The sequence below is a fragment of the Anser anser genome (genome assembly GCF_964211835.1).
Source record: "Anser anser genome assembly, chromosome: 2".
NCBI lineage: Eukaryota > Metazoa > Chordata > Aves > Anseriformes > Anatidae > Anser > Anser anser.
In genome coordinates this window covers 145342208-145367835 of record NC_139721.1, presented here as the reverse complement: position 1 = coordinate 145367835, position 25628 = coordinate 145342208, and the positions used below count along the sequence as shown (strand labels likewise).

Genomic DNA, 25628 nt, shown 5'->3' with positions numbered 1-25628 from the left:
TGTAAATACAAACAGCGTTAGATTCTGAAGGATATACCCTAATACGATGCAATTTGCATTAAGACTAGAGATTATTTCATGCATCAGTGTATTTTGTAACTAAGCACCAGAAAACTTCCTATCATAACCTTTATCAATGGGTAACAGTTAAAACCCAGGAGTCCGGATCCCTTAGTCATTAACATCTCGCATTTCCCAATTTTAAGAGGGCAGCATAGCAGGGAAACGATGCTACTTATGTCTATTCATATGAAATTCTGAAGGCCATTAAAACAGTGAACTTCAAATATAAGGTGTTTAAATAGAAGTTACTAATGGCTGTCCAATTAGAACATCTTGCCCTTGTATTCTCCTTTTGAGGCTTGTCTCTTAAATAGCAGTATTTGCCCCAAAGAGCTAACAGCATCTGCTGCTGTACAATGTGCAGCATACTTTTGGTTGCTTCTGTAACAATAAAGACTGCACCTACCCTGTTCCAATGAAACCTTTACCTATCGCTACATTCAATGGGAAGAATTAAAACGTGGAATTTAATAGAACAGTTTTTAAATGACAAAATCATGGTTGATGGCAAAAGGTTAGGGCGAGGACAACTTGGTAGATGGAGAGAGGAAATGCCATGTACAGAGAAGAGCCTTCTCATTTAACCTGAAAGGTCAGAGCAGAGCTATCCCTGTAGGGAGACAGTTTTCTGGGGACACTGTCATTACCTATATAATTACAGTATATGTACATTTAAAAAACGTAAGATGAGTTATAGAACATCTTTACATGAGCAAAATTTATCAATATAAAAATGAATTCTTGCATCTTTGCAAGAGAAGACCATCACAACTCCTTTTCAGGTTATGAACATTTCTGAGGACCAAAAAAACAAATCCAGCAGATTTATACACCTATCACTCCTCAAGTGAGCAACTCTCTTACCACGACCACATCATAAACCTGCAACATGACTGGGTCTCATCTACCAAGGAGATCCTTCAGGACCCAATTTCTGAAATTGCTCTTGTGGATTATTGCCCCCACATGGACACTCCCTGGGATGCAGGCGGGCTTGTCCCAGTCGGCCTGCCACTCTGCAGCGATGGAATGTAAACTGAAGCCATGCTGGGATAATAGCATGCATTTACAAATAAAGAACAGTGTAACAATATAAATAAATTGTATGTGTTTAAATGATAAAGCTCACCCTCTGAGAACATCCTATAGTTCCCAAGGTATGACTGGTTGATTACAAATTTAATCTTGCAAGAATCCAGCTACGTCTCTAGTAAATCCTGATGAAAGAACCCTAATACCAAGTGGAGCAAATTCCTTAGAAAGGTTCTTTAAATTCAGTAAAGCAAGTCAATCTGCTTAGTATTATTTCAAACACATTTTTTAAAACTAAAAAAAAAAAAAATTGTTTCTGATCTTTTATGTTAGACGGGAGCCTCTAAACTAATCGTGCCTCTCTACTGATTTTTCACATCCATAAAATATCCTACATCAACTCTGGATACATCCTGCTCTTATCACGTGAGAATACAGCAGCTGGGGTTTAAAACACTTGCACATCTATACCAGTAACTTGTAGGCCAAACAGAAAAACCCACTGTTGGGCAGAGATATGCTTGTGTAAATGGTACAAGAGATGTTTGCTCTCAAACTCCCTCTCCAAGGCTGCTGACTATCTTGGAAAGGAAAAGCCTTTGAAATCTTCCCCTTTGCCTGCCCTCCAGCCTTTCAGCTCCATGCCCATCTCCAGAAGCAGTCAGGATCCTGCTGTCTCAGTTGTGGCTCATCCAGCACTGGTTCCAGATAGCACTATCCTCTTTCCAGTGGGATCACAGAACAACTTGGACTGAAAGAGACCTCTGAAGGTTATTTGGTCAGGTCATATGCTCAAAGCTTACTACACAGTCAGAACAGGCTGCTCAGGGCTGTGTCCTGTTGAGTTCTGAACATCCCCCACGGATCAAGACCCCACACCCTGTATGGGCAACATGTTTCAGTGTACGACAAACCTCACGGGAGAAATTTTTCGTAATAGTAAATTCTTTCATGTAACAACTAGTCCTTTCACTGCGCATCTCCATCTTCTCCCACACCTTCTCATTACATAGCCGGAGACAGCAGGAGGATTCCTCCTTAGCTTTCTCTACTTGACTAAAGCCAGCTCTTGGACCATCGTGTGCTCCCGCCGCCTACCATCGTGGTTGGCCCTTCACTGAACTCACTCAACAAAACGAATGTCTGTCCCGTATGAGGGAACAAGCCTTGGGTACGCTAATGCCAGTAAGGTCTCACGCTGAATAGAGGAAAACCCACAGCCCTTGACACGTGGGCTATGCTGCTACCGCCCTGTATGTGCTTAGCCCTCACTGCTACCTTATCCTCCAGCCTCCTCAAACCCTTTTTTGTAACTACTCTTGGGAGGGGGGTTATGAAGGCCTCCCTGAGAGAGGAAGATATCGATCCAGCAGCAGCCTGCCCACACAGCAGACAACCCTCTTGTCCAGAGTTTGCATTTTTATACATTTTACCTGTTCTCAAGTAATTCGTATTTTATTTAACTCATATATTGTCATAACACGTTAGGCAGGTACTTGTTTATGAAGAACTGAACTTTTACAGAAATGAAGGTTACCTGCCTGAATATCTGTAATCTATTTATGGGAATCTTTTCCATAGTAAACAGATTATGAAGAAGAAACACTGCCAGAGGAACTACTACATTATGTAAGAAGTAAGGAAATCTATTGCCTGACCCTCTAATGCCACTGATACTATCAGCCTACATCTGTCATTGGACTTCATTGTAGTCTGCATGCCTAGTTGGAGGGTGGGGCAGAGATCAATTTTGTCGGTGGTGTTCCAGCTTCTAATATTTCAGAAGTCACAGCAGTTCCATACCCTTCTACGTTTTTTTCAGATGGAGCTCTGTGCACACATGAAACCATGAACTCGTTAAGCTCACAGGTAGATCCAGAGCTGCAGGCTATTCTTTTTCTTCAGTCCCTAAGGCAGACCTTCCATACCCAGCCTTGTCTTACTCACAGAGGCTGCATGCTCTCTCCCTGTCAGGGAAATCAAGAATCTCTAATGAAACTTTACACAGATCGCAAAACAAGCATGATTAATCCCTCTTCTGAGAGTATGTTATGCAAAATATAGATAGCTTTACTGGGGTTAGGAATTCACATTACAGTAAGATTAAAAAAAGACAAAGAGAACCTTTTCAGCTTATTTTGCTATCTCCAGCTTGACTGACGACAGACGGAAATTCCACTTCAGCTTTATTGTTTCTTAAATCTTGAACCAAAGTCACCTGCAATGGTTCTCTGAAAAAGGCCTTTCATAAATAAGTAACTAAGGCTTCAGTGACCCTCTGAGCCCTCTGCCACCATCTACTTTTGCAATGTATTACTTTCACTGCAACTTTGGTGACGTTCCCCAATTTAAAACTATTCTAGAAATAAACTGTGGTTTGCGATGACTAATATCTTCAAGAGACTGTTCTGTCCATTAAAGAAAAAAAATGATATCTTAAGGGACTTTTGATTCAAATGCAGTCATGCTTTGGAGATACAGAAAATACCGAATGCAGTGAATATACTCGTGTTGATAGACTAGCTATTGTCTTGTTCAGACATTTCATGAGGAATACTCTATTCCCCCTTCTCAGCGTAGAGTTCTAAGATGCTTCCTGAGCTAGTTTCACATCTTTAGGCACTGAAAACAATGTCTTCTCCAGGCATTAACAGGAACTGAACTGCACCTAATGGCACACCGGCCTGGTTATGACTGATGTTATGAAAACCAGTGATCTCTCTCCTTAGCTTTGTGCCTGAAAATCAGGTGTGATTCATTCTCTTCATTCTCCAGCTGAATTTCCTTTCGAGCAAGAACTGATGATCCTGCTGATTATCTCCACTACTGAACACAGAACTCCCTTCTGATTTCCTCCTTCTCCTTAAGTAGTCTAAAACACCTAAGTGGTGGAAAAAGGAAAACAAGCAAAAAACCCAAACCACAAAAACAAACTTTTCACTGATAAAAGTATCAATAGAGTTCCCCGATCCATGAAACTGAAGGAGACGTGTGTTGATATACGAGGAGAACCGTCATTGATTCCGTGGGCAGTAAGCATGGTTTTGCCTTAAAGACAGGCCTCCCCCTTGCTTTAATTTCTAACACGAATTCTACTGCATATAAAATTCCAGTAATTCAGCACTGGAACAACTCAGAACAACTACTTGAAGAACAGCAGCCAAACACACATCCTTCCCATTCACTAGCATCACAGCTACAACGTGTAGGTAAGTGCTTAAGTCCTTAACTCTTCTGTGAGTTATGAAAAGGAAAACCAGAAAACAACAACACCAACACCACACATTTACTACTCCTTACTACTCCAATTGCCCCCTAGGACAAAAGAAGAATTGCAAAGGGAAATTCTTGCCTGGACCATGCTGCCATTAATATGAACAATCCAGAATATTTAAGTTCTCTCCTCCAGCTCTAAGAATTTATATAATTAAAGATATATAGAGATATCATATGTATAAGATAGCACCCCGACAGTTTGTCTTTCACTCTGCATGAGTCCTCTTGATATAAGCAATACACACTTGCTGTCTACCGTACAAAACTACCAGTTTTCTGAGAGCAAAGGATAAAGATGGGCACTAGCACACGTTTTTAAATCTAATTCCCTTAGAATTCCCTCTTGCTATGGCATACGCCACCTATACCTCCTTCAGTAAAAGGGAAAAATAAAATTAAATGTTACAGCTTTTTGGATAAGACTGTTGTCCACCTTCTCCATTTTCTGCACTGTGACTAAACAAGTTTGTTGAATAAGGACATTGTCTTGAATGAGATCTTTCTGTAATGAATTAACAGAACTGAATGACACGTAGAGTTAGACGTAGCAAGATCTTAAAAAACCCAGACAAATCAAGAAGTACATACTTCTTTTGTTTGAGAATGTAATGCAGAGTATATGCAAGCAGTTGTTTCCTCCTACTGTTATCATTTAAGGTCTTATCTACACCAGTGAGTGGGACCAGATGTCAAAGATGTCTTAAAATCAAATTATAGGCTTGAGAATTATCAACTGACATTAAAAACCACTGTCTCAAACCTGCAGAATTTTATAAATTTGAGGCTGCCACTGTGAGCCTTGTTCTGATGCAAGTGAGGAGAACAATAAATCTCTGTATAAATATAAAACAGGAAAAAATTAAAACCAATATTGGAGGCTACACAGCTGAATTGAGATAAAATTCACAATCTCAAACCCATTCTGGCAGAACACCATTTTAAAGGTTTACTTTGGAGGGTCTCCAGAGGAAGCAGAAATAATTAGGAGTTTAGCTGTGAAGCTTACAGTATGGTATGTTAACGTTAGAAGAGACAGACGTACATACTGCTTTACAACTGTTTGCTATAAGACTCGCAGTCTTCTTAAAAGTCTTCTCGAGGTAGTGAGCAAATCTCTCGTTCTCATTTTCCTTGGAACCCAGCTGGAGGAATTCACCTAAAAATTTGCACAGATAGAGGAGTTTTTATTTGTGGGTTTACTGCTTAGGCAAACAAGTCTGAAGATAAAAATAGAAAAAGACCTTACCACGCACCAGATCTTCAATCACCTGAGTTAGAACAGAGATGATAGTAGTGTTTCCAATTCGTGCTAAAGCTAGGGAAGCAGCTGACAGGATGAAATCACCAGCTAGAACAGCCTAAGAACAAAAAAGAAAAATACATCTTTTAAGTCTTTTCCTGTAAGCGTTAGTAAAGACAATACTGTTTCCTTTATTTGGCAGGTCTACTCACATCACATCATTTTCCTACATAAAGTATAAATTCCTCACTGTAACAGAGAGAAAACAGAAGATGGTTGAATATTAAAATTGGAACCATTTCTGAATCCCTATCTTATAATGCTGTTTAGACTTTTCCATATAAGCAGTGTCCTCCCTCTATGCAATATCGGAATCTGTTTGCCTGTGAACTTTAAAACGTTGCCTCTCTATTTGACTGTTCTGCTGTGACTGCTATGTCACACCACCTCTAAATTGCCTCGATAAGTGCTGAAGTACCAGTAATTTACTTGTTTCCTTGCATTTGCTCATTAAGACTTTCCTACCAATACTCTGTAAAGAAATGCCTCTCTCAAAAAATCCCCATGCTGAATTAAAACCTTTTTGCATTTATTACTGAAACAGGCTATCCTACTGCGTTCTGGATGAGGTACAAGTGCAAAGCATTCCAGCAGCACCACATGGGGAAGCTGAAAGCATTAAGAATCACACTGCAATCATACCTTCTTTAATGCTTCCAAAGTTCAGTAAGAAGACATCCATTTGTTTTACCTACAATCCACAGGCACTGCTTCACACTTTTTCTGGAATATCCCAAGACTATGCCTAAGCATAGTAAAACTGTGCCCCAGCAGAGTAACATGACAACCCCCCCCCCCCCCAGGTGTTTCTGCTTTTCCAGAACTCAAAGGCAAGCCTTGCACGTGACAACACACTCACCTTCCTCTCTCCCCAGATTTGATTGACTGTCATTTTGCCTCTGCGAGAATTTGCATCATCGATAACGTCGTCATGAACTAGGCTAGCTGTGTGGATCATCTCTGCAATTATGGCCACAGAGCGTTGGCTTGCTTGCACCTCCCTAAAATAAAAAAAAAAAATAAAAAAACAAGAACTGTCATTTAATTAAATGCATTTTATGTGCTGCAGTACACTAGAAGAAACCTCTGTGAAAACCAAACAAACAGTGTTTTGCTGAAAACAGCTGTTGCAGCTTTTCCATGGTCTGAACCCCATCTTTCAAACCTGAAATTAGCAAGATGAGAGAAAAGTAAGATCATGTTAGTACAGTGAGCACCACAGGACATTTCCATCCCTATTAGGCCTGTTTCTGCCTTCCTGCATTATCAGTACTGTGAAACTCCTAAGTTACTGACTCTAAGCCCTCTAAATCCAGACTGCAATAAATAGCACAGCATTAAGGATGCTTCATTCCAAGCAGACAGAAATCTGGAAAAGGGCAGAGAAAAGTAGTTTTGTAGAGTAGTTTGAAGTTTTCCTTACTTCTGTGCTGCTCTACCTATAAAATGCAGCATCACAAACTCCCCAAACCTTGCTAACACTACTAACCAGCAAGCTGGAGAGGTCAGCAGACAAAGAAAACCTGTATTCAACATCTGAAAACATAACTCATTGATCTTATCCTTTATCTTATCTGATTATCTTAAGACTTCAGAGGTTCCTCAAAAGCCCGAGGAATTAACTGGAATTATACTGCAATCACTTTAGGGCTGTAAACACTAACTACCTAACACTTAATGAAATTCAGCCTTTGGGAAGATCTAGCACTGATGATTCAACCCTCACTAGTTCACACCTACTTTATTTTTTAAACTAGACCAAAAAAAAGGTAAGGGAAGAACATAAAACCAATTACCTAGGGATCCAGGCTGGCAAAATGAACACAAAAAAGCTGTCCTAGCTCAGAAAAAAAAAAAAAAGACTATCTACCTTAGTATTCATTTGCAACTGCCTCATTCTAGTATCTATCTTTTTCTACCTGTTTTCATCAAGAGTTGCATGCAGGATCCCAGAAATGTCTATCCCAGTCAGCCTTGCCTTATAGCTGTAACCAACCCACATGGCTGAGAGAAAAATAAAATGAAATAAAAATAAAATAAGATTACTTCTGACATATAAATACCTTACTTCTGGTATACAGGTAACACAGCAAATCATGCTATTTTCCATCAGAGCGGAAAAAGAACTGAGAAAAAGAACTCAGAGAAAGCAGAAGATAATCATTTCAGCTCAGCTGAATGAAATTTAAAATCTTGCATTGCCTGGTCTATTAAAATCTAGCAATTAATCACAAAATGAAAGAACATCTTGCAGTCTGCTGACATAACAGAGTGTTCTGACACCTACCTCCATGCAGAAGTATGCATTGCTGTCAGTGGGAGTTCTACATCCTGAACAATAGCAGGATGTGTGGCTCACAGGCTGTGAAAATGTGGCTTTTGAAAAACACAAGAATAAGAGCTGGAAACCTTCATGGCTGTTTGAAGGTAAGTTTTACTGTGGACTAGTAATTTAGTCAAATGCTAGTTCAGTGTAAGTAGTTTTCAAAAAAAAAAAACCAACAACCTATTGTTACTAAGTAGGAGAACTTACCTTCAAACAACTGTAAAGGTCTCCAGCCTCTTTCATGCACTGGCCTCCTTTTGGGGACTCCCTTTTTCATTAATTATGTCAGCAGACTGGACTTCCTGCTGGGAAGTAGCAGTAAATGGCAACACTCACAGACACACCAAAATCCTTCAGTAGTATGAAAGCAGCACAAGGACAGACTTCTCAAAAGCAGGTTTTGAAAAGTTCTGTTTCACAGTGCAGTTCATCTGTGACAATGACCAAAAATGGCATAGGAGAGCTCATGGTTAACGTGTCTGGCTGCTGGGATGTTATATCAAACGGGATAATTTAAGCTGAACATGTTTTTTAAAGTTACTATTTCTGGAAAGTCTCCAGCAAAGTTCTTCCCATCTCTGGCAAGAAAGGTTGCAAGAGTTTTCTACAAAAATCTTGTGAGAGAAATTCTGAATCGGAGCATGCCTATTTTAGGGAAAACACACAAGAAAACAGGATCCTTTTCATTCCCTGCCATTTTTCATTCTGCTTCGCCTGAAAAACAAGAGCAAAAGGTAGCAGCAGTAACTCAAGTCAATAGATAACTGAATCACCACAAGTTCATTAAGAGAAATTATGCCATTTTTAGGTCATTCTCAAGAGTAAAGGCACCCCAAGATATATATTTACAAAAATATTCTATGTAACTGTCCCTTTGTCTTTTAAAAAAAGAGTATACTGCATGTTTAAGTTCTTGGAAATGTTAGATTTTTCATTAGGACCCCCTGCTTGATTGAATAATAAGCTTTTATAGACATAGTGTATCCTGGGGTCTTTTCTGTGACAAAACTTGTTTCAAATGCACTGAACAAGACCAAGGCTGATCTTACAGGTGAACCAACCAACCCAACCTTCTCCCTCCAAACGAACACCAAACAATATTTACAGACACAACCCAAGAGCTTTGCAATGAGCTTGTCAGTAAGTAAATGTTGCCAGTTAAAAGACAGGAAACCTGCAAAACAACTTGCAAAATTTCTGTGGTATGACCACACTCCTCAAAGTACATTTTTGGTGTTAAGTCCAGGTGGCTGAAAGGAATGAACCGTTCAGAAACGTGGTCTGTCACACAGAAGGGCACTGCCAACCAAGGGAAGTATAGAGAAGTGATGTATTAACCAGGAGCAAATTACAGAACAGCAGAAATACAATGTACAGTACAGGCATCTGACAACTATGGTTTGGAGGAGGGAAATAAAAGAGGGCTAAGGTTGCTGGCAGGTCATCATAGATTAGGAAATACTATTCTCTAGTTTAGCTAGGTCATTATATTTAAGTATTTATCTCACCATTCTGATGATTTATTTCTCTTCTTCCCCCCTAAATCTTTTGTGCTATTTTCTCTATTGAGATGTCTCTGTACTTCTTTGACCTTCTCTTTGTTTGTCTCTCTCATTTTGGTTGCAGAAATAGACATAAAAACTCCTATTTACAAACACCTCTGGAGAATATACCCGAAACAGAAAGAGAGATCCAGTCAGGCTAATTCTGTGAAATTCTGCACACAGGCGTTGTGTGAAGAAATGGCAGAGGATGTGTGAAATTGAGGGTTTGCATGATCTCTTTACAACAATTCTCACTCTCACACAAAGATAAATTGCTAAATTGTTAAACAAAACACATTGCACAAGGGGCATAAGGACTCAAGCAGGGATGGACTTTTGGCTCTTGGATCTTCAGGGGGAAAAAAATAGTCATACCAGCACAGAACATTTTGAGTGCTTTGGACACTTTTTGATAATATTTTGGATTCCTTATGGCCTTATGCAACTGTCATTCTTATAACGAATACAACTAAGTGACCTTACTCTACAAAGACAGCTGACCTGCTAGGGGCATTCTAAATGGCTACCTTTATCAAATCTAAACACAAGAGATCAAGCCACCCAATCTGGAAGCGGTGCTACCTGGGTATCCCCCTCCATCCTCTTAAGAAGTCTCAGCAATTCTTATCTTCTGAAGGGGCTCTGGGAAAAGTCTGCAGACTGCCTCAGAAGATCAGGACCTATACACTTACAAAGTTATGTCCCGTTATTTTAACAACCAAACAAGGAAGAGTATTACCTTTCCTGGTAGTATTGCAAAAAAGGAAAACAAAACAAAAACAGACAAAACAAACAAAAACACACACAAAAACAGACAAAAGAACACGTAAAAGCATGCTGGACCCAGCAAATTCTATGATAGTTTGAGAAGGGCAGTACGATGAGGCAGAAAGTCAACAGCAGTAACACAAGCCCCAGAGGCAGAATTAAAAAAATAAAGTAAAAATGCTAGCGATGAAAAGCACAGGAAATTGCTCACCCCACAAGTCTACAGATGTTCTGGCCAGTATATTTGATTCCATGTGTGGGAACCAAAGTAAAACAAGTCTGAGAGAAGAATCAATATAAACTGAGCAAAAGAATGATAAAGTGCTTTAAGGGAAGCGACAAGTTCAAAGAGGAGAAACATCTCAAAAAAAAAAAAGTCCACAATAGTAATAAAAACAATTGGGGGAGGCAGAATGGGAAGGAAGGATTGTTTTCTTCCCCCCTCAGGTCTAGAGCAGAGTAGTAGAGTAACAAATACGCAGTGCTTTCTTCTCTACATGTACGTTTTCCCTCATGAACAGTAAGAAGTTGGAAGAACAATTTGTCACCTGGAAAAAACAATCCTCTAAGAAGCAACAATAATGAGACTACCATCAGTGTGAACTGGAAGTATACATGTATATAAAGCAGGCGTTAACACACAGCCTGCTTCAAGAAACTTGAAAGCAAAGAGAAAAAAATACAAAACTTCATCAATCCTCAGTAAGCAGGTATGCAAAATATGATAGCATATTCTTTGGCATGGTCTACCCAATCCTAAAAAGGCACTGGTCATCACGCATGAACCAAAAGCAGAATATTGAAGACTTGCGTTAATATACGTGAATTTCAATTACTAAAACAGACTTTGAGAAAAGTGTCATGAAGCAAAAAGGAAGGCAAATGCCCTGGGATTTCATTATCTTCTTTTGTTCAAACATCTCTGTTCTCCCTACTCAGAATTTCATTCTAAAAAAAGCCATGACAGATGATGACTCAGTCTGTCCTTGTGCAAGGAACATTCAAATTAACGAGGAGACTTTCAAACAAACATCAAGCACAGTTTGGAGGTGCTGACAAAAACTGCAACAGATGTACAAAAGTTGTCAAATGACACGGGTATCTATAAATCAGAGTGTTCGTGCTGAGGGTTGGCTATTTGCCTTAGTTCTGTGTAGCACTCAAACTCTGAGATCACACTTCCTCACCAGCATGGGTCAGGTCTCAAAACTGGTCCTGACCATTTCAATTCAGCATGATGCATGGACAATAACACATCCATGAGCATATACAGGTCAAAAGGCAGCAAATATGCTTTGAGCAAATAAAGGCAAATTCAGTTCTTTCTATGGCTACTTCTTCCCTTTGATTCACTGCTCACATGTGAAGTTATATGATTCTTTACATCAATTCTGGACTTCTTGCTATTGCATGCACACTTACGTAATTTTGTTCATAAGCATCTCATGCTACACATTAGAATAAGATAAAACTATATTTTTCATTATTCTGACTAGAAGGATCTTCTAAAACCTCACTGTTCCGTTGCTAAAAGTCTCCTAAATTTCTACCCTGAATTTATATTTACTCTCTTATCAACATTGTACACTGTCTTTGTGGTTCTTTTACCCTGCTGGGCAGCTGAACGCCACCACAGACTCTCTCACTCCCCCTCCCCAAAGAAAGAGGGTGAGAAAATACAATACAAGAAGAAGACACTCTTCTCCACGGGCTGCAGCTCCGGCCCGGGGCCTGCTCCTGCGGGGGCTCTCCATGGGCCGCAGCCTCCTCCAGGCCACATCCACCTGCTCCACCGGGGGCTCCTCCACGGGCTGCAGCGTGGAGATCTGCTCCGTGTGGGACCCATGGGCTGCAGGGGGACAGCCTGCTCCACCAGGGGCCTCTCCACAGGCCGCAGGGGAACTGCTGCTGCGTGCCTGGAGCACCTCCTGCCCTCCTGCTGCACTGACCTTGGGGGCTGCAGGGCTGGTTCTGCACAGCAGATTTCCCCTTCCTTTTCTCCCGGAGGCCCAACCAGTGTCACTCCCTGGCTCGGCGCTGGCCAGCAGTGGGTCCCTTTTGGAGGCGGCTGGAGCTGGCTGTGACCTGACATGGGGCAGCTGCTGACCACCCCTGCAACCCATGCTACTGAACCCCTGCCACATAAACCCAATGCAGTCTTAAATCTCTCTCCCTCACATTCCTGATATATTTGTGGATCACAAGCCTTTCATTCTCCCTGATTATCCTTGCAGTCCATTCCTGAAGCTAGCTGCAGTTATCTTTTTTTGAGCACGAGAATCATGGATACTGATGATTTCACAAAGCGCAATACAATGGTATTGGTACTTCCTTAACTGAACCAGATATTCTGTGATTGATGCATGATACATGCAAGGATCACTTTAAGGTTTTTCATATAGAATATGGCTGTAAATCTCATTGGGTTTATGCCCTAACGGGGCACTCACGAGCCTCCAAGCTCAAGCAGAAAATTTTGTTTTATTGTTCTACCTTTCATTCCACCACAGATGGCCGGTCATCAAGAATGATTTTGTCACTGGAAAGTGCCATCACCACACTCATCCCAAGATCAGTCATAAAAATATTAAGCCAACCAGTGGTGTGACAAAGGACATCCCCGAGGACTTTCACAAATACTGTTCCTTTGGTTACCTCTAACACAATGACAAAGAACGGTACTGTGTGCGTAACTGAATTAGGCTGGAGTGAAGTTCATTAATTCTCGACAATGTTCTCCTAGAACAAGATGAACTGGCACACAGAGGACAAGACACTGCCAACTAGGTTTTTCTTTCTCCTTAGAAATTATATTCACATAGAAAGGGAAAAAATAAGATGTTGCTGGTATACAGGGCTTTGTGCCACACCAAGCCACAAAATATACATTGTGCTCTGAGGTATAAAGTTCAGCAAGGCAGTAAGGAAAAAAATGGTCCAATGGCTGGGAAATCCCTTAAGACTGACACGTTAACTAATAAAGAAGTCTAGAAACACTTCTGGCAAGGGACCAAAAATTTCATATTTGAAATTCTATATGAGGGAAGACTGGAAACATAATTGGAATGTGAAGAGCACTCCAGCCAACATCTTTCTTCAAAATGCAAATGTAACTGATAGGAACACGTGGAAAGAAGCATTTGCAATCAGCCAGAGCAAGGGGTGATAGAGAATACAGGTGCAATATGATGTTCTGCTCTATTAAAACTGCCTTCAAGAGCCAAGTAACTTGAAGAACATGAGGACTACAGCACCTCTAAGCTTAGAATCTTACATGAAAGCATAGAAATTTGCTGCTAGAGGTGGGGGAAACCTTGGAATGTCTCACAGCTTTGAATATAATTATACCACCTACTTCATGGCTTTTCTGTGTAATTACAGAAACATTATAAAAGTCTCTCCTTGCCAAAGTTCTTACCTGTTCAAAGAATGTAATAGCTACAGGAATGGTTACAACTGAAAAATAGTTTCAGTTAAGTTTATATAGTGTCCAGGAGTATTACAAATAATAAATATTTAATAAATATATAATAAAGCATTTATATAAGAAGCTAGAGTTGGCTAAACCCCTTACAAATAACAGAATTCAGCAACGTTATTTATCTATCACCAGTTCCAGCTGCAGTATAGCCAACAATTTTACACATGAAATTTACACATTTTACACTACTGGTAATGAAACCAGTAGTTCTTTTCGCACTGCTAAGTACAAAAATGCAGCTTCGAAATGGAATTTAAATTTGGGTTTTACCAAGGAACTTTTTATTTTCGTAAGGTTACTAGACATATTTGTGGGGAACACAGGAATGACAAATTTCTAGTATGATACATGTCCATATACCTAAAAGCCACGGACTCACCTGGAATTACTATGGTGAATGTTGCAAGCTCTTGCCATTAGCACCACAATCATTGGTCGAAAGGCCTTTCCTTTCCCATCAAAGTAATATTCACACATTTCCCTAAGTTCTGCTGTAGATACAAGTAATTCCTATAAAAAGGAAAATAATATATCAGCATAAAAGTCACAAAGCCAATCTGTTAGTGTAAGCAGTATGCACATATAAGGTTATTGCCAGTATTCATTCCACCTAACGTAAGCTGAAGCTGTTTTTAAAATTATTTTTCATTGTAATCTGAAACACAATTGATGTATTCCAGCAGTGTACATCAGGATAAAACAAAAATTGTGTTCTGGTTCTACAGGATATGTAGAAATGCTCTTTTTATCTTCACTTAGGATTCAGACAGCTATTCATAACCATGAAGAATATTCCTTCAATAACTATCCTCCAAAGCAAGGTTGCAATTAAAGTCAAAACCATTAGAGCATCCCAGGATAGGCACTAAAATCCCTTACCTTTTTAATATCTTCATAGAGATTCTTCAAGTCTTTTCTACCAAGTTGAAAAGGGTCTTGGTATTTTTCATCACTAACTGTCTTACTGCAGCTGCACATTTGGGATGTACTTGTATGATGAAACCTGGTGTTTTTCAAAAGAGTAACATCGTTAAAAGCAAACTCTCCTTGATTCCCCAGACAAAAATGTTTCAAAGAGCATCCTCCTCCTCCTTTCCCCCTCATACAAAATTTAGCCAAAAAATAAACACACGACATCAAAATACTGATTTTAGCCACCTAATGAGGACCAAGAACTGCAAAGCTACATACTGATGAACACAGACTTTTAGGAGCTGGCGAAGCACAGCATTTAGAAAACATAACAACCAAACCCCACACTCACTCTTGCACTTGACTGATTACAGAAGTCTTTTGGGAAACAAACTATGCTGCTCTCAATGTATTCCTTCTGAATACACCATTGACAATATAGTGTACATTTTTAGATGAAGCCTTCATCTTCCAGTAACACAACTACTTTGTTGCTTTCTTCCATCTCCTGAACCCTCCTAGAAAAATATTCCTGGCTTGGATTTGAAAATTCCCCTTTACAGACCCAGCTATATTAGATGGCCCTATCTAAATTATAAATTAAAATCAATACTTCCAGGTAATATCACAATTCCATGAAAGGTCAGCAATAAAAGGTCAAAGTTCTACCTACATGAATCAAGGTGCATTTGGCTTGGACCTAATTAATATATATATATTTTTAATATATTTCCTGGAGTTGAAGTTTATACCTCTTATTATGTCTCCTTTTTCAAAATGAGCTTTGTGGGTGCCCCTGGAGTGCTCTTGCTTTGCCCGCTGCTCTCCAGAATGGAGGACTTAGATTCCAGCTACACACTGTAACAGTGGTCTACAATGAATTATCCAACGATATACTACAGCAAATAACCTTATTTTCAGCCTAATCTTACAGCTCACATCTGTAACTATACACTTCACCCAATAACTGTGTCTTTACCCATCACACAACAGGAATCTCCAACTTACCGCCAAAATATATTACATATTTTTGGAAATGACAATACAGAGCTTCTTTGAGGAAAGTGACACATCTGCACAAAGAAAAAACAGGGTTAATTTAAAATACAGAATTTATAAACTGATGAAAAACTTGATTACAAAAGTACGAGTCTTCATCAACATTGCTCCACTTCTCCCTTTTAACAACTCAGCAGCATAGGCAGTCTCATAATCTCCTTCTGTATCACGTGAGGTGTAACTGCCAATGTGTACGTTAACTTCTGACTTAAACTGACTCTTCTGTTCTAGCACGGTGAACTTTCACCCCTTTCAGGAACAGCCAGGAAAGCGTATCAGTTCACTTCCAAGGAACAGCTCTAACGAAATCTTGCTTTTACACTCACGGAAGGCGGTTTTCAAACATTTCCTGCCTTGCAGATAAATCTGGATAGCACCAGTCACAGAGCAAAGGGCAAGAGCCTTCTGTAAACTACTACATTAACAGAAGAACGTATCCTTTTTTCTTCCCCTGCAGCAATTATAACTTGGCTCACTTCTTATAATTTACACCTGCATATCTTCTTCCCTGCTAGATGTCAAGAACTTAACCTCCAAAGCCAACAATCTCTCCAAAGACCTCTCCCTGGAGATGGAGACCAGGTCCCTGGTAGAAGGCTTGGTCCCAGGTACACGATTGCAGCAGGGACAAGGTGAGAAAGGAAACACTTCTGTTTTTTTTCTGTTCATGGCAAGGACATGTTTCATGTTCTTGGCAATGCTGCCAAGACTTGCCCAGCCCTGCTACTTTGTGTGCACACTGACTCAGGGGCCCCCTAAGGCTGACCCACCCTGAAATCATTGCAATCTACGCATTCACTGAACTACCTCTCCTAAGGCCTGCGCAGAGACACATGGAAAGACCTGGAGGTGAAGAAGAGTGCTCTCAGCGTGCTCCTCGCCCCTCCGCGTCTTCTCTTACACAGCTTGAACTCTCTCTGCTTGTGCACAGGGAGAGAAACAAGAGTACCACACACACCCCAGGGCACCCTTCTAGCCTCCCTGTGTATAGGACAAAAAAAGCCAGGCAAGTAGAGCAGAAAGGAAGGAGGCAGACGAGGAGGGAAGGAAGGAGCCCTAACTTATCAAGGACTTGCAATTCACTGGTGCCTGACTCCTGTGTCCCAAGTGAGAAGCGTGTCAAGTCCCATGGCTGAGACCTCTGCAAGTCTGCTCTCCCACACCTCCCCTTTTCTGTCAAAAAACAGCCAAGCTCTTCACGCTCTTCCTTTTTGGAGGTGACAGCCGGACTCTGCCCGTTACCACGCTGCCTAAGGCTGCAAGGGCCTGGCCAGCCATGAGGTTGGGCGCAACCCAGCCGGAAGGCTCAGAAGGGGAGCGTGGCCTTGGGGTAAGGCACTGAAGGAGCCAACCCCGACCACAACCCACACCGCTAATTACACCCCCTATCAACATGAATCGCCTTCTGGGCTCCCACCTACAGAACAACCCGAGATGTCCCTCACCACAGCAGCACCCCCGGCTACAATAACCCTAAAACCCTCACTCAACCTTGCACCCGCAAACCCCCATCCCCACGGGACCCTCCCGGGGACCGCTCCGAGCCTCCCCCCATCCTCCTGCCGCCCAGCCCCACCTCAGCCCCCCTGCCCTGCTCGTCCCCGCACCCCCCGCCCCATTCATTGCCGGTGACCTCCAGGCGCCCCCCCGGCACTCACCGCCCCACCGAGGGCCGGCGGCGGGGGCCGGGAGCCGGGTCCCGGCACGGAGCCGAGCGGCGGCGGCGGCGGCGCCCGGCGGGCGGAGGCTCCGCACCTCCACCGCCACCACCACCACCCCCAGCGCAAGGCCATGGCGTCCCCCAGCCCCGCCGCACCGGCGCCGCCTTCCCAGCCCCGCCGCGACCCGGAGGCGGAAGCCCCGCTCCGCCGCCACCCTCCGGCAGGGCGGCTCGGAGGACGGACGAACAGACAGACAGACAGGCAGACAAACGGACGGACGGACGGGCAGCCGCCGGCCCCTCGTCTCGCCCCTACGCGGGGCGGGGGCGCGGCGCCATCTTAGGTCTCTGCGCCCCTCATGTCCCCTTCCCCCCTGTCAGAGGGCACTTTTTAGGGGACATGCTGCGGCTCCGCGTCCCGTGGGCTGTCGCCTGCTTCGTCTGGGCTTGCGGGGTCGGCTGTGTGGACCTGGACCCGCTCTGCCCTTCCTGGGGGCTCTGCCGGGCTCCCCTCGGCGTGAACGCATCGCCCTTGGGGCAGGGCTGCGGGGAGACGTGGTGGGGAGCCGCCGGCCTCGGCGCCTGGGGGCTCTCCTCAGCCAGCCTCGTAGGTACGCTGCCTTCTGCCCTATCATTAAGTCATTAGCAGTCATTAAGGCCTCGTTTCGAAAGAGCTGGAGGGATTTGTAGTGATGACAAAGATGGTCAAGTACTACCTGCAATATTAAAAGTAGATTGGCCATACGGAGGTTGGTTGATTCCCCCCCCCCCCCCCATTGACATTTTATCATCATGCGTGAGTCCCAATTATATGTTAATGCAAAATTGATAAACTGACACCTGATTTGAAATGCCCAAGGCTGTGTAGTGCTCAGGCATGCAGAATTGCCTGTAATAGCAAAGATGATTTCCCTATTGCTATCAGATAAATGGTTTCTTCAGGTGGTAGAATTGCTTGCAAGCGTAAGAACAAGAATCAGGGATAAACCTTGTGGCAGCTGTCTAAAACAGGATTTGTCATTGGAGGTATTGAGGAATATGGCCAACAGCAAGTGTCCAGAGATAATAACTTAGTGTTTTTACAAATTGGTGTCTGCAAGGCATAGGAATTTTATAGTTAACATGGAACTGTGTGACTATTGCAAGCAAAAATCCGGAAGGATGTTAAAACCCCCAGCATCAGTCCAGTGGTATAAAGCAACGTTTGTCCTCTCTTACCATCACTCAGAGTAGCTCTGACAGAAGGATGAAGTACATTACTACAGCAAGAAATGCATCTTCTGCCCCTTTCAGTTGCTGTTTACGTTACTCAGAGAAGACTTCAAGCTGGTTACTCGGTGTTCATCACTGCCAATGGGCTGTACACCGCAGTTACGGGTGCACAGTGGCCTCCTCCGTTACAGTGCATCGTTCAGCTGTGCAAGTAGCTAAGCTGGAGTTCACTGTCTGAAAATACCTTTTAGAGTTGAAAATAATTACAATATAAAACTGCCCTGAGACTGCTCCAATCACTATTCATTGAAACTACTCCAAAATAAGTTTTAGAGCTTAAAACTGGCATGCTCTGCCTGTTTCTTTAACTGCAGGACTCAGTCCTTCTTCTCAAAAATCCCAGACAAAGTAAGACCCTAAGTTTATTTGGGCTTGATTTTCATGCAGGTTTAATACGCATTCAGGCAAAGGGTGATTTTTAAAAATTGTTTCTGAAGTATTTTCATTGGATTTAAGAGGAAAGTTATCAAGAATATGGTTAATTCCTATTTTTTAAACATTTCTCATGTGTTTCTTGTTTACAGATTCTTTTCCAATTGATCCAATCCAGGAAAATTATGTCCGTAACGTGAGAAACTGCATTTTTTCAGTTGTCTATCCTACACCTTTTAAATCCAAAGTTCTTCTTGTAGCTGTTTCAAAGGTTGGATATTATTTTTTTCTTTGTTCCTCTTCAATTAATAGTGATTGTTAACACATGTACTAAAATATATTTTAATATTCATAAGCTGTTTATTGTGAAAGTCAATAAACAATATACACTTTATATACACTTAACAATATTCACTTTAAACCAATAGAGCATTTAAAACATACCATCAGATGTCTTTTAATAACAAAACTTGTACAGAAAACACATTCTTTGCCACTGAAAATTTGATTATATTCAAGTACTCTATATATGTATTACCTTTTTCTTTCCAGGATGTTATTGAAAATATTTTGGATCTTCATATATCTGTCCAAGGAACATCTGATTTTCTGCAGTTTGTCAGTGGTGGGAAAGTGGTACTTGGGTCTGTTCCATTGGCCCACAGATACGGAGGACATCAGGTAACGCTTGTTCTTCCAGATGGAATTATGTAGTTCTTTTCATGTGAATTATACGTTGAATTATATTATATACTTAATTATATACTTGAATTATATATATATACGTACCTATACCTGTAAGTATATGAATGTGCCCAAAGGACATGAATGCTTATGGATGCTTAGGTTGTGGATTTGCTCTTCGTAGGGACTACAGGTGGAAGAGAACTGCAATGCTCTTTCATGGTACCATGTCTGCTTTCTCTGCTTTTCTTTATCTCAGAAGCAAATTACCCTTTAACTTTCGTTAGCTGCAGAGTCTTCTTTGCACCCCTGCAGCCTGACAAGCTCTGATTTGTGATAGGTATTACCAGCTCAGAGGAGTGAAGAAGGTCAGAGCCTCACTGAATTCAGCAATAGCATGATTAATAAGTGTTAAATTTCATTGAAATAGATAAAACTGTTCATGGAAAAGAGTGGCAGAATTTGATGTGTAATTTCCACTAAAAAAAAAGTATATATATATTTATATATATTTCCAGCCATGTCAGTTAAAAACTTTCTTATATAAAAGAGACTAGAAGCTGAAAGTTAGAGGGGGAAATTGGAATTACTCATATTACTCTTTTTCCATGGTTTTCTGATTTGTTGTTGATGTGAGTGTGGAAATACAGCCTTAGGGATCAATATCTAAGTTACTACCTGAGCAAACGTGTTGCATTGTATAGATCACAGTGAACCTGCATGTGATTTGTACTGTTTAAGTATAGCTGCTATGACCAATAGAAGAGAATGACTTGGTTTTCATTTTTGTCAGTTTGGTAGCTGGGCAGGTCAGCTGGGTGATGGAAGAGCTCACTTGATCGGAGTATATACAAACAGGTGTGGTATTTTTTGAAAAGACTGATTCACTTCTGTGTTCTGTGTAACTGATTCATGCAAACCTCAAGAAGTATTGTCAGAAACTCTAAAGGTATTTTTGCAGGCATGGTGAAAGGTGGGAACTCCAGTTGAAGGGCTCAGGAAAGACCCCATACTCCAGGTGAGTTGCAGTTAATTCATAAATACCAAAACTTGATGTTTTCTTTTTTAGATTTGCATAGGTCTTATGACTGATTGGTTATTTCTTTGTTCTCCCTAGGAATGGTGATGGAAGAGCTGTGCTTCGCTCTTCCATGCGAGAATTTTTGTGTAGTGAGGCGATGCACTATCTTGGAATTCCAACAAGCAGAGCTGCCAGGTATTTTTCTTTTCTTTTTCACAATATCCTTATTTAAAGGCAATTTTGTCTCTCAGTTTCACTGAGCATCCATAAAACAGGACAGCTGTTTTCCAGGACACATCTTTCTTTTTGCCTGTATGCAATCAGAATAGTTTCTTAGATTTGTGGATAAAACTTTCTAGTAATAACAAGCTCCAGCCATTTATCCATTCACTTTTATCTTTGGTATGCTTTAAAATATTACTTTAAAAACTATATTATGTACTGTCTTTGCATTGTGGTGAGCAGCTGTTGTGCGCATGTAAGACTGTCATAACTAAATTACCTTAATTTGAAGTCTAGTTCATTTGTGAAGAAAATAAGAAGTGAAAATTAGTTTGAGTGATTGTATCTGACACTAACTCCCCTTACCAGTTTTTATGGTACTGCAATCTGAGTTTATTCTCTTAAAAAAATAAGAGAAGTTCTTTCTTTTCTTCTTGTTCACCAGAAAGGCTTGCAAAACCAGCAGGACTAGATTCCTGCTCTGTAAATGATACTAATACCTTTAGTGAATGAGGATAATCAATGAGTCCAGTAATATATTTTACATGGTTAATAAATGGGTCTGTTATTACACTAAAGTTAAGTATTTGGCCAAGTAGGAAAATGTTGAAAGTAACTATTTATGTATTGTCATAGTCATGCAGTTGCAATTTTTAAGATTGGTAGGAAAAATTGCCTGGTAAATAGATACTAATATTGGAGGTAGTATTGAGTGTAGGTAGTTGCTCCCAATTCCTTGTTTATACAACACCCCTTGCGCAGAGAGGGAGATTGCATTAAAAATTCATTTAAAACTAATTCTGTCTGAACCAAAGAGGACTAATAAATTCACTCATTTGGATGACCTTCTCAGAATGAACTGAATTTTTCAGATGATTGTGTTTAAAATGCCAAGTTTATTTTGTGTTCCAAGGGATCTCATGTCTGTACTCCGGAATTTCAAGCTTTAAAGAAGTAAATGTTCTTCAGAAAAGGCCAGTACTCAGCTGCCTCATGGCTAGGTTTCTATATTTGCAAAGTGCCTGCAAATCTCTCTAGCATTAATTCTAACACATTTGCTCTGTTGAAGTGCTGTGTTTGTAAATGACATTTTTGATGGTTTATTCACTGACTTCACCTTGAGACCCTTTGCTGTTAGCTATTGATGCAAAATGTTAAATCTGCCCGAGTATCAGCAGGAAAGCATCTGGCAAGGTTACGTCCTTTCTTTGGTGTCGTCTCAACAATTTGCTCAGTGCAAAACAATATGAAATTACTCCTTAACAGTGCACAAATTCTATTGAGTACACAGTGTGCTTTAGTTCTCTGCCGGCAAATTGGTTAAATGCCTGGCTCTGTTAACTGCTGTACAGGCTCTCCAAACTGTTTGCAAGACTTCATTTGGAAAAACCCCAGCTGGTAATCCATATTCTTCCCAACAGGGACCTGTAGTACTGAGGCGGGTGAGATTCACTTAGACTTCTTGTCAAGTCTTGGCAGAAGTGTGGGGAGAAGCCTTACGGCTTATCCCAGAACACCCAGCAGGTTGGTTTGCTCTATTAATTTCAAGTACTGTGTTCCCAATGGGGTGCTAGAGTTTATGACTGTACTGCCAGATATAGAACGCTTCCTCGTATGGTACCATTTTAGTCACATAGTGGGACTACTAGTTAGCAGTCTTGTGGGGTAGATCGAAAATTTGAGCCAATATGTATAGTTTTCAGAGTGAAATGGCCCTTACTTGCATAACGCTTGGTGGTCAGGCAAAACAGCATGCAGGGAGTGTAAAGTCTAGCCCTTAAGGCAGTAGTAGGGGTGGGGTGGGGTGCAGTCCAGTCCCTCCATCCTTCTGTGAATGCTCTTCCAGCTTCTCTGATGTAACAGCAATTTCAGTGCTCTGTTTCCTGTGGCTGAACGTACATCTGGTGCACTGCTGAACAAGTAATGGTACTTATGAACGTCAGGGGCCATTTGAAAACTATTTTGTAGTGGTAATGTAAGTATCTTTACGTGGCTGCTCAGTTATCTGTCTAGCTCTTAAGTGTTGCTCGTCCATTAACTTGTATTAGTAACTAACAAAACGTTGCTGTCCCATTGTATTTTATTTTTTATTTTTTGTCAGCAATAAGAGAAGTGCTGGTGTTCTGTAAGAATTTGGCAGAAAGCGTGCTAAGAGTTACACAGTCAAAATGAAACAACCCTTTTGGCAGAGGTCTGTTCAGAACAGTAGAACTGAGTAACATTATTGTTCTGACTACTCTCTCCTAGTGCTTTGAAATTTTTTGATTTTCTGAATTGATTAAGATCAATCTTCAATTAAGATCAATTCTTCCATCTCACTTATGTCAGCACTTCTTATACTTACTCTTACAGACATACCAATCATTAGATGATTGTTTCCAAAACAATCATCTGGAAAAAATTTCCTAATGTTGCTTCAGTATTAGCAGCAGCACCGAGAGTGAAAGTGTAGGCAAACCACCCTACAGCCTCTGATATTTTCTCTGATACATTTTTAATTGTTTGCGAAGCAGTACTTTTGATATTTTAATTTCTGTATATTTTCTTCCCTACTGCCTTTGGAACAATACGCAGCCTTTTCTCTGCAGTTAATAGAGAGCATTCATTTTGGATAGCTACTAGATGCCTTCAGAAATACAGAAAAGAATTATAATATAGTTTCAAAGCCACAGTTATTGTTGATTTTTACTGTTGTAAGAATTCAGACAAATTATTCCTTCTAATGATTTTTTCATACATATTTATGTGTATATGCACACCCCACATTTCTGGTCCAACTAAATTTTTTCCAAACTCTTGATGCTAAAGTATGTAAAAACTATATGGTAACCTCTTAAAATTTAACACTTGGGAGTTGTTTCAACTCTTGACTGTCTTCAGTCATATTTATGAATGGAATATTAGATTTGCCTGTTGTCCTTTTCTGTGTTCCTCCAAGGAAGGTTTGGTTGTTTTCTGTACGGTCTTCAGCTACCTAAAAGGTACCTTTACTTAGTTGCATTGAATTTCCAGTACTGTGCCATCCAGCTATTCTGAATAGAAAGACCTTTTTCAATTTTCAGCAAGCAAAAAAGAATTATATAAAATAAGGTAATTTTTCCTGCTGCTACGCTCTTAAACAAGAGGTATTCTGTCCCTATTGAAAGGAGAACATTTCCTTCAAAAGACAGCACCAAGCATTCCTTCTGCTGAATGGTTCGTGTAATCTCAGTTGCTTTGGAGAGAAACTTCCTACACATTAACTTTAGGAGAAAATAGTTCCTTTGCATGGTTTGTGATGATTGATGCAATTTTCTTTTTCTGATAATAAAAGAAAATAGAGTGAAATTACATATTTTATTTTGTAAGATGAGTGCAAATTGTGATGTGTTTTAGAGCGAGCACAATCGGTCATTTTCCACGCACTTGTAAATCTCAATATTTAGATAAATGTGAAAATGCATAGGATGTGCAGAATTTTAAGGCAATTGAAAGGGGGATATTGTTTTTAAAAAATCAAGTACAAGTAGCAGTGAAGAAGAAAGGAATAATTATAATGCTTCATCAAAATTATGCCTTTTTTGTGCATTGATACTATTTGCAGAGCTCCTGATTGCTGAGGATCCAAGATCTGTGCCCGAGGTTACTGAGACAACAGTTTTGGCTCATATAAAGGGCAGCCTCCATCTGATGCAACAATTTGGCTTCTAATTTCTCTGTCTTTCTAATTTTGCTGTTGTCCTCGGGAGACTTGTGACTTCTTTATGTTATCATCACATCAATCAGTCACTGAAGTTCCAAATGAATGCAGTACTTTTTCTGAACGCAACCCCCTTCTAAAGAACAATGTAGGTAACGGAAAGTGGGCAACTTAAATAAAAAAGAAATACGTCTTGCTAACGAAGCTTGGTGAGCCTCAGCTTTACTGTTTGCTGTGTGTTATTTGTGAAAACAAAGCTTTTTTTTTCCTGAAGTTTATAAAATACTACTTGATTGCAAATTATTTTTCCTAAGGTAACCTTTTAATTTTCATTTCTTGTTTCTTACAGCATAGTTGTAAGTGACGATGAAGTGTGGAGAGACCAGTTTTACAATGGAAATATTAAGAAAGAGAGAGGTAACGAACGCATTTCAGAATAATACGATACAATACTGTAACTTAATTCCCCATTGCAAAAATCAACTTTAATGCCATATATGTGTAATAAAGGTGTGTAATAGGCTTCATTTCATTTATTGAGATAGAAAACCTTTCCCAAGAAAGTCGGTCCCAAACATAACTTAGATAAAGAAATGAAGCCCTATGAACAGACTTGCTGTGATTGTGGCATATGTGTTGCAGGGGGTTCATTTTTTTTCACATGCCGTTACAAAAATGATACTGAAATCTAGGGGAAATTCCCATCGTTCTGTGAGCAATACTATATGGGAACGCTGCCATGGCTGTGCCATTGCTCCATCCTCTAAACCAGTTCTGAAATGGAGTCGGATGGCACAGCATGGGGAAAAATCAGAAATGATTTATGTTGGTTCTTTCTTTGTTGCTAGCATCTCTGGGGGAATTCTAAAGTTAATACCAGAGTTTTGCTTGTGTTTGCTGGTATAGTGTATCCTACTGAACAAATGAAGATGTGGAGGAGTAAAAAATACCAATTGC

At 40.6% G+C, this 25628-nt stretch overlaps 2 protein-coding genes across 3 annotated transcripts in view; one reads left to right on the top strand and one right to left on the bottom strand.

Moving 5' to 3' along the window:
* Window positions 1–17556, bottom strand: part of PDSS1 (decaprenyl diphosphate synthase subunit 1) — a 23072-nt gene extending 5516 nt beyond the window's left edge. Inside the window, exons 1-7 of one of the 2 annotated variants that reach the window (XM_083822932.1) lie at window positions 17420–17556; window positions 15711–15775; window positions 14670–14793; window positions 14170–14300; window positions 6531–6672; window positions 5618–5729; window positions 5418–5527 (exon numbers count right to left, since the gene is read on the bottom strand). In XM_083822932.1, coding sequence (XP_083679058.1) covers window positions 5418–5527; window positions 5618–5729; window positions 6531–6672; window positions 14170–14300; window positions 14670–14793; window positions 15711–15775; window positions 17420–17554 — 819 coding nt within the window. In that variant the 5' untranslated portion in view covers window positions 17555–17556. Of the gene's footprint in view, window positions 1–5417; window positions 5528–5617; window positions 5730–6530; window positions 6673–8204; window positions 8300–14169; window positions 14301–14669; window positions 14794–15710; window positions 15776–17419 lie in introns of those variants that run through there. The other variant, XM_083822933.1, reaches the window with a different exon arrangement.
* Window positions 17420–25628, top strand: part of LOC310893644 (protein adenylyltransferase SelO-like) — a 25923-nt gene continuing 17714 nt past the window's right edge. Inside the window, exons 1-7 of the mRNA XM_083822931.1 lie at window positions 17420–18032; window positions 19218–19336; window positions 19618–19746; window positions 20543–20607; window positions 20711–20767; window positions 20867–20965; window positions 25021–25088. Of these exons, the coding sequence (XP_083679057.1) occupies window positions 17822–18032; window positions 19218–19336; window positions 19618–19746; window positions 20543–20607; window positions 20711–20767; window positions 20867–20965; window positions 25021–25088 (748 nt within the window). The 5' untranslated portion in view covers window positions 17420–17821. The remainder of the gene's footprint in view (window positions 18033–19217; window positions 19337–19617; window positions 19747–20542; window positions 20608–20710; window positions 20768–20866; window positions 20966–25020; window positions 25089–25628) is intronic.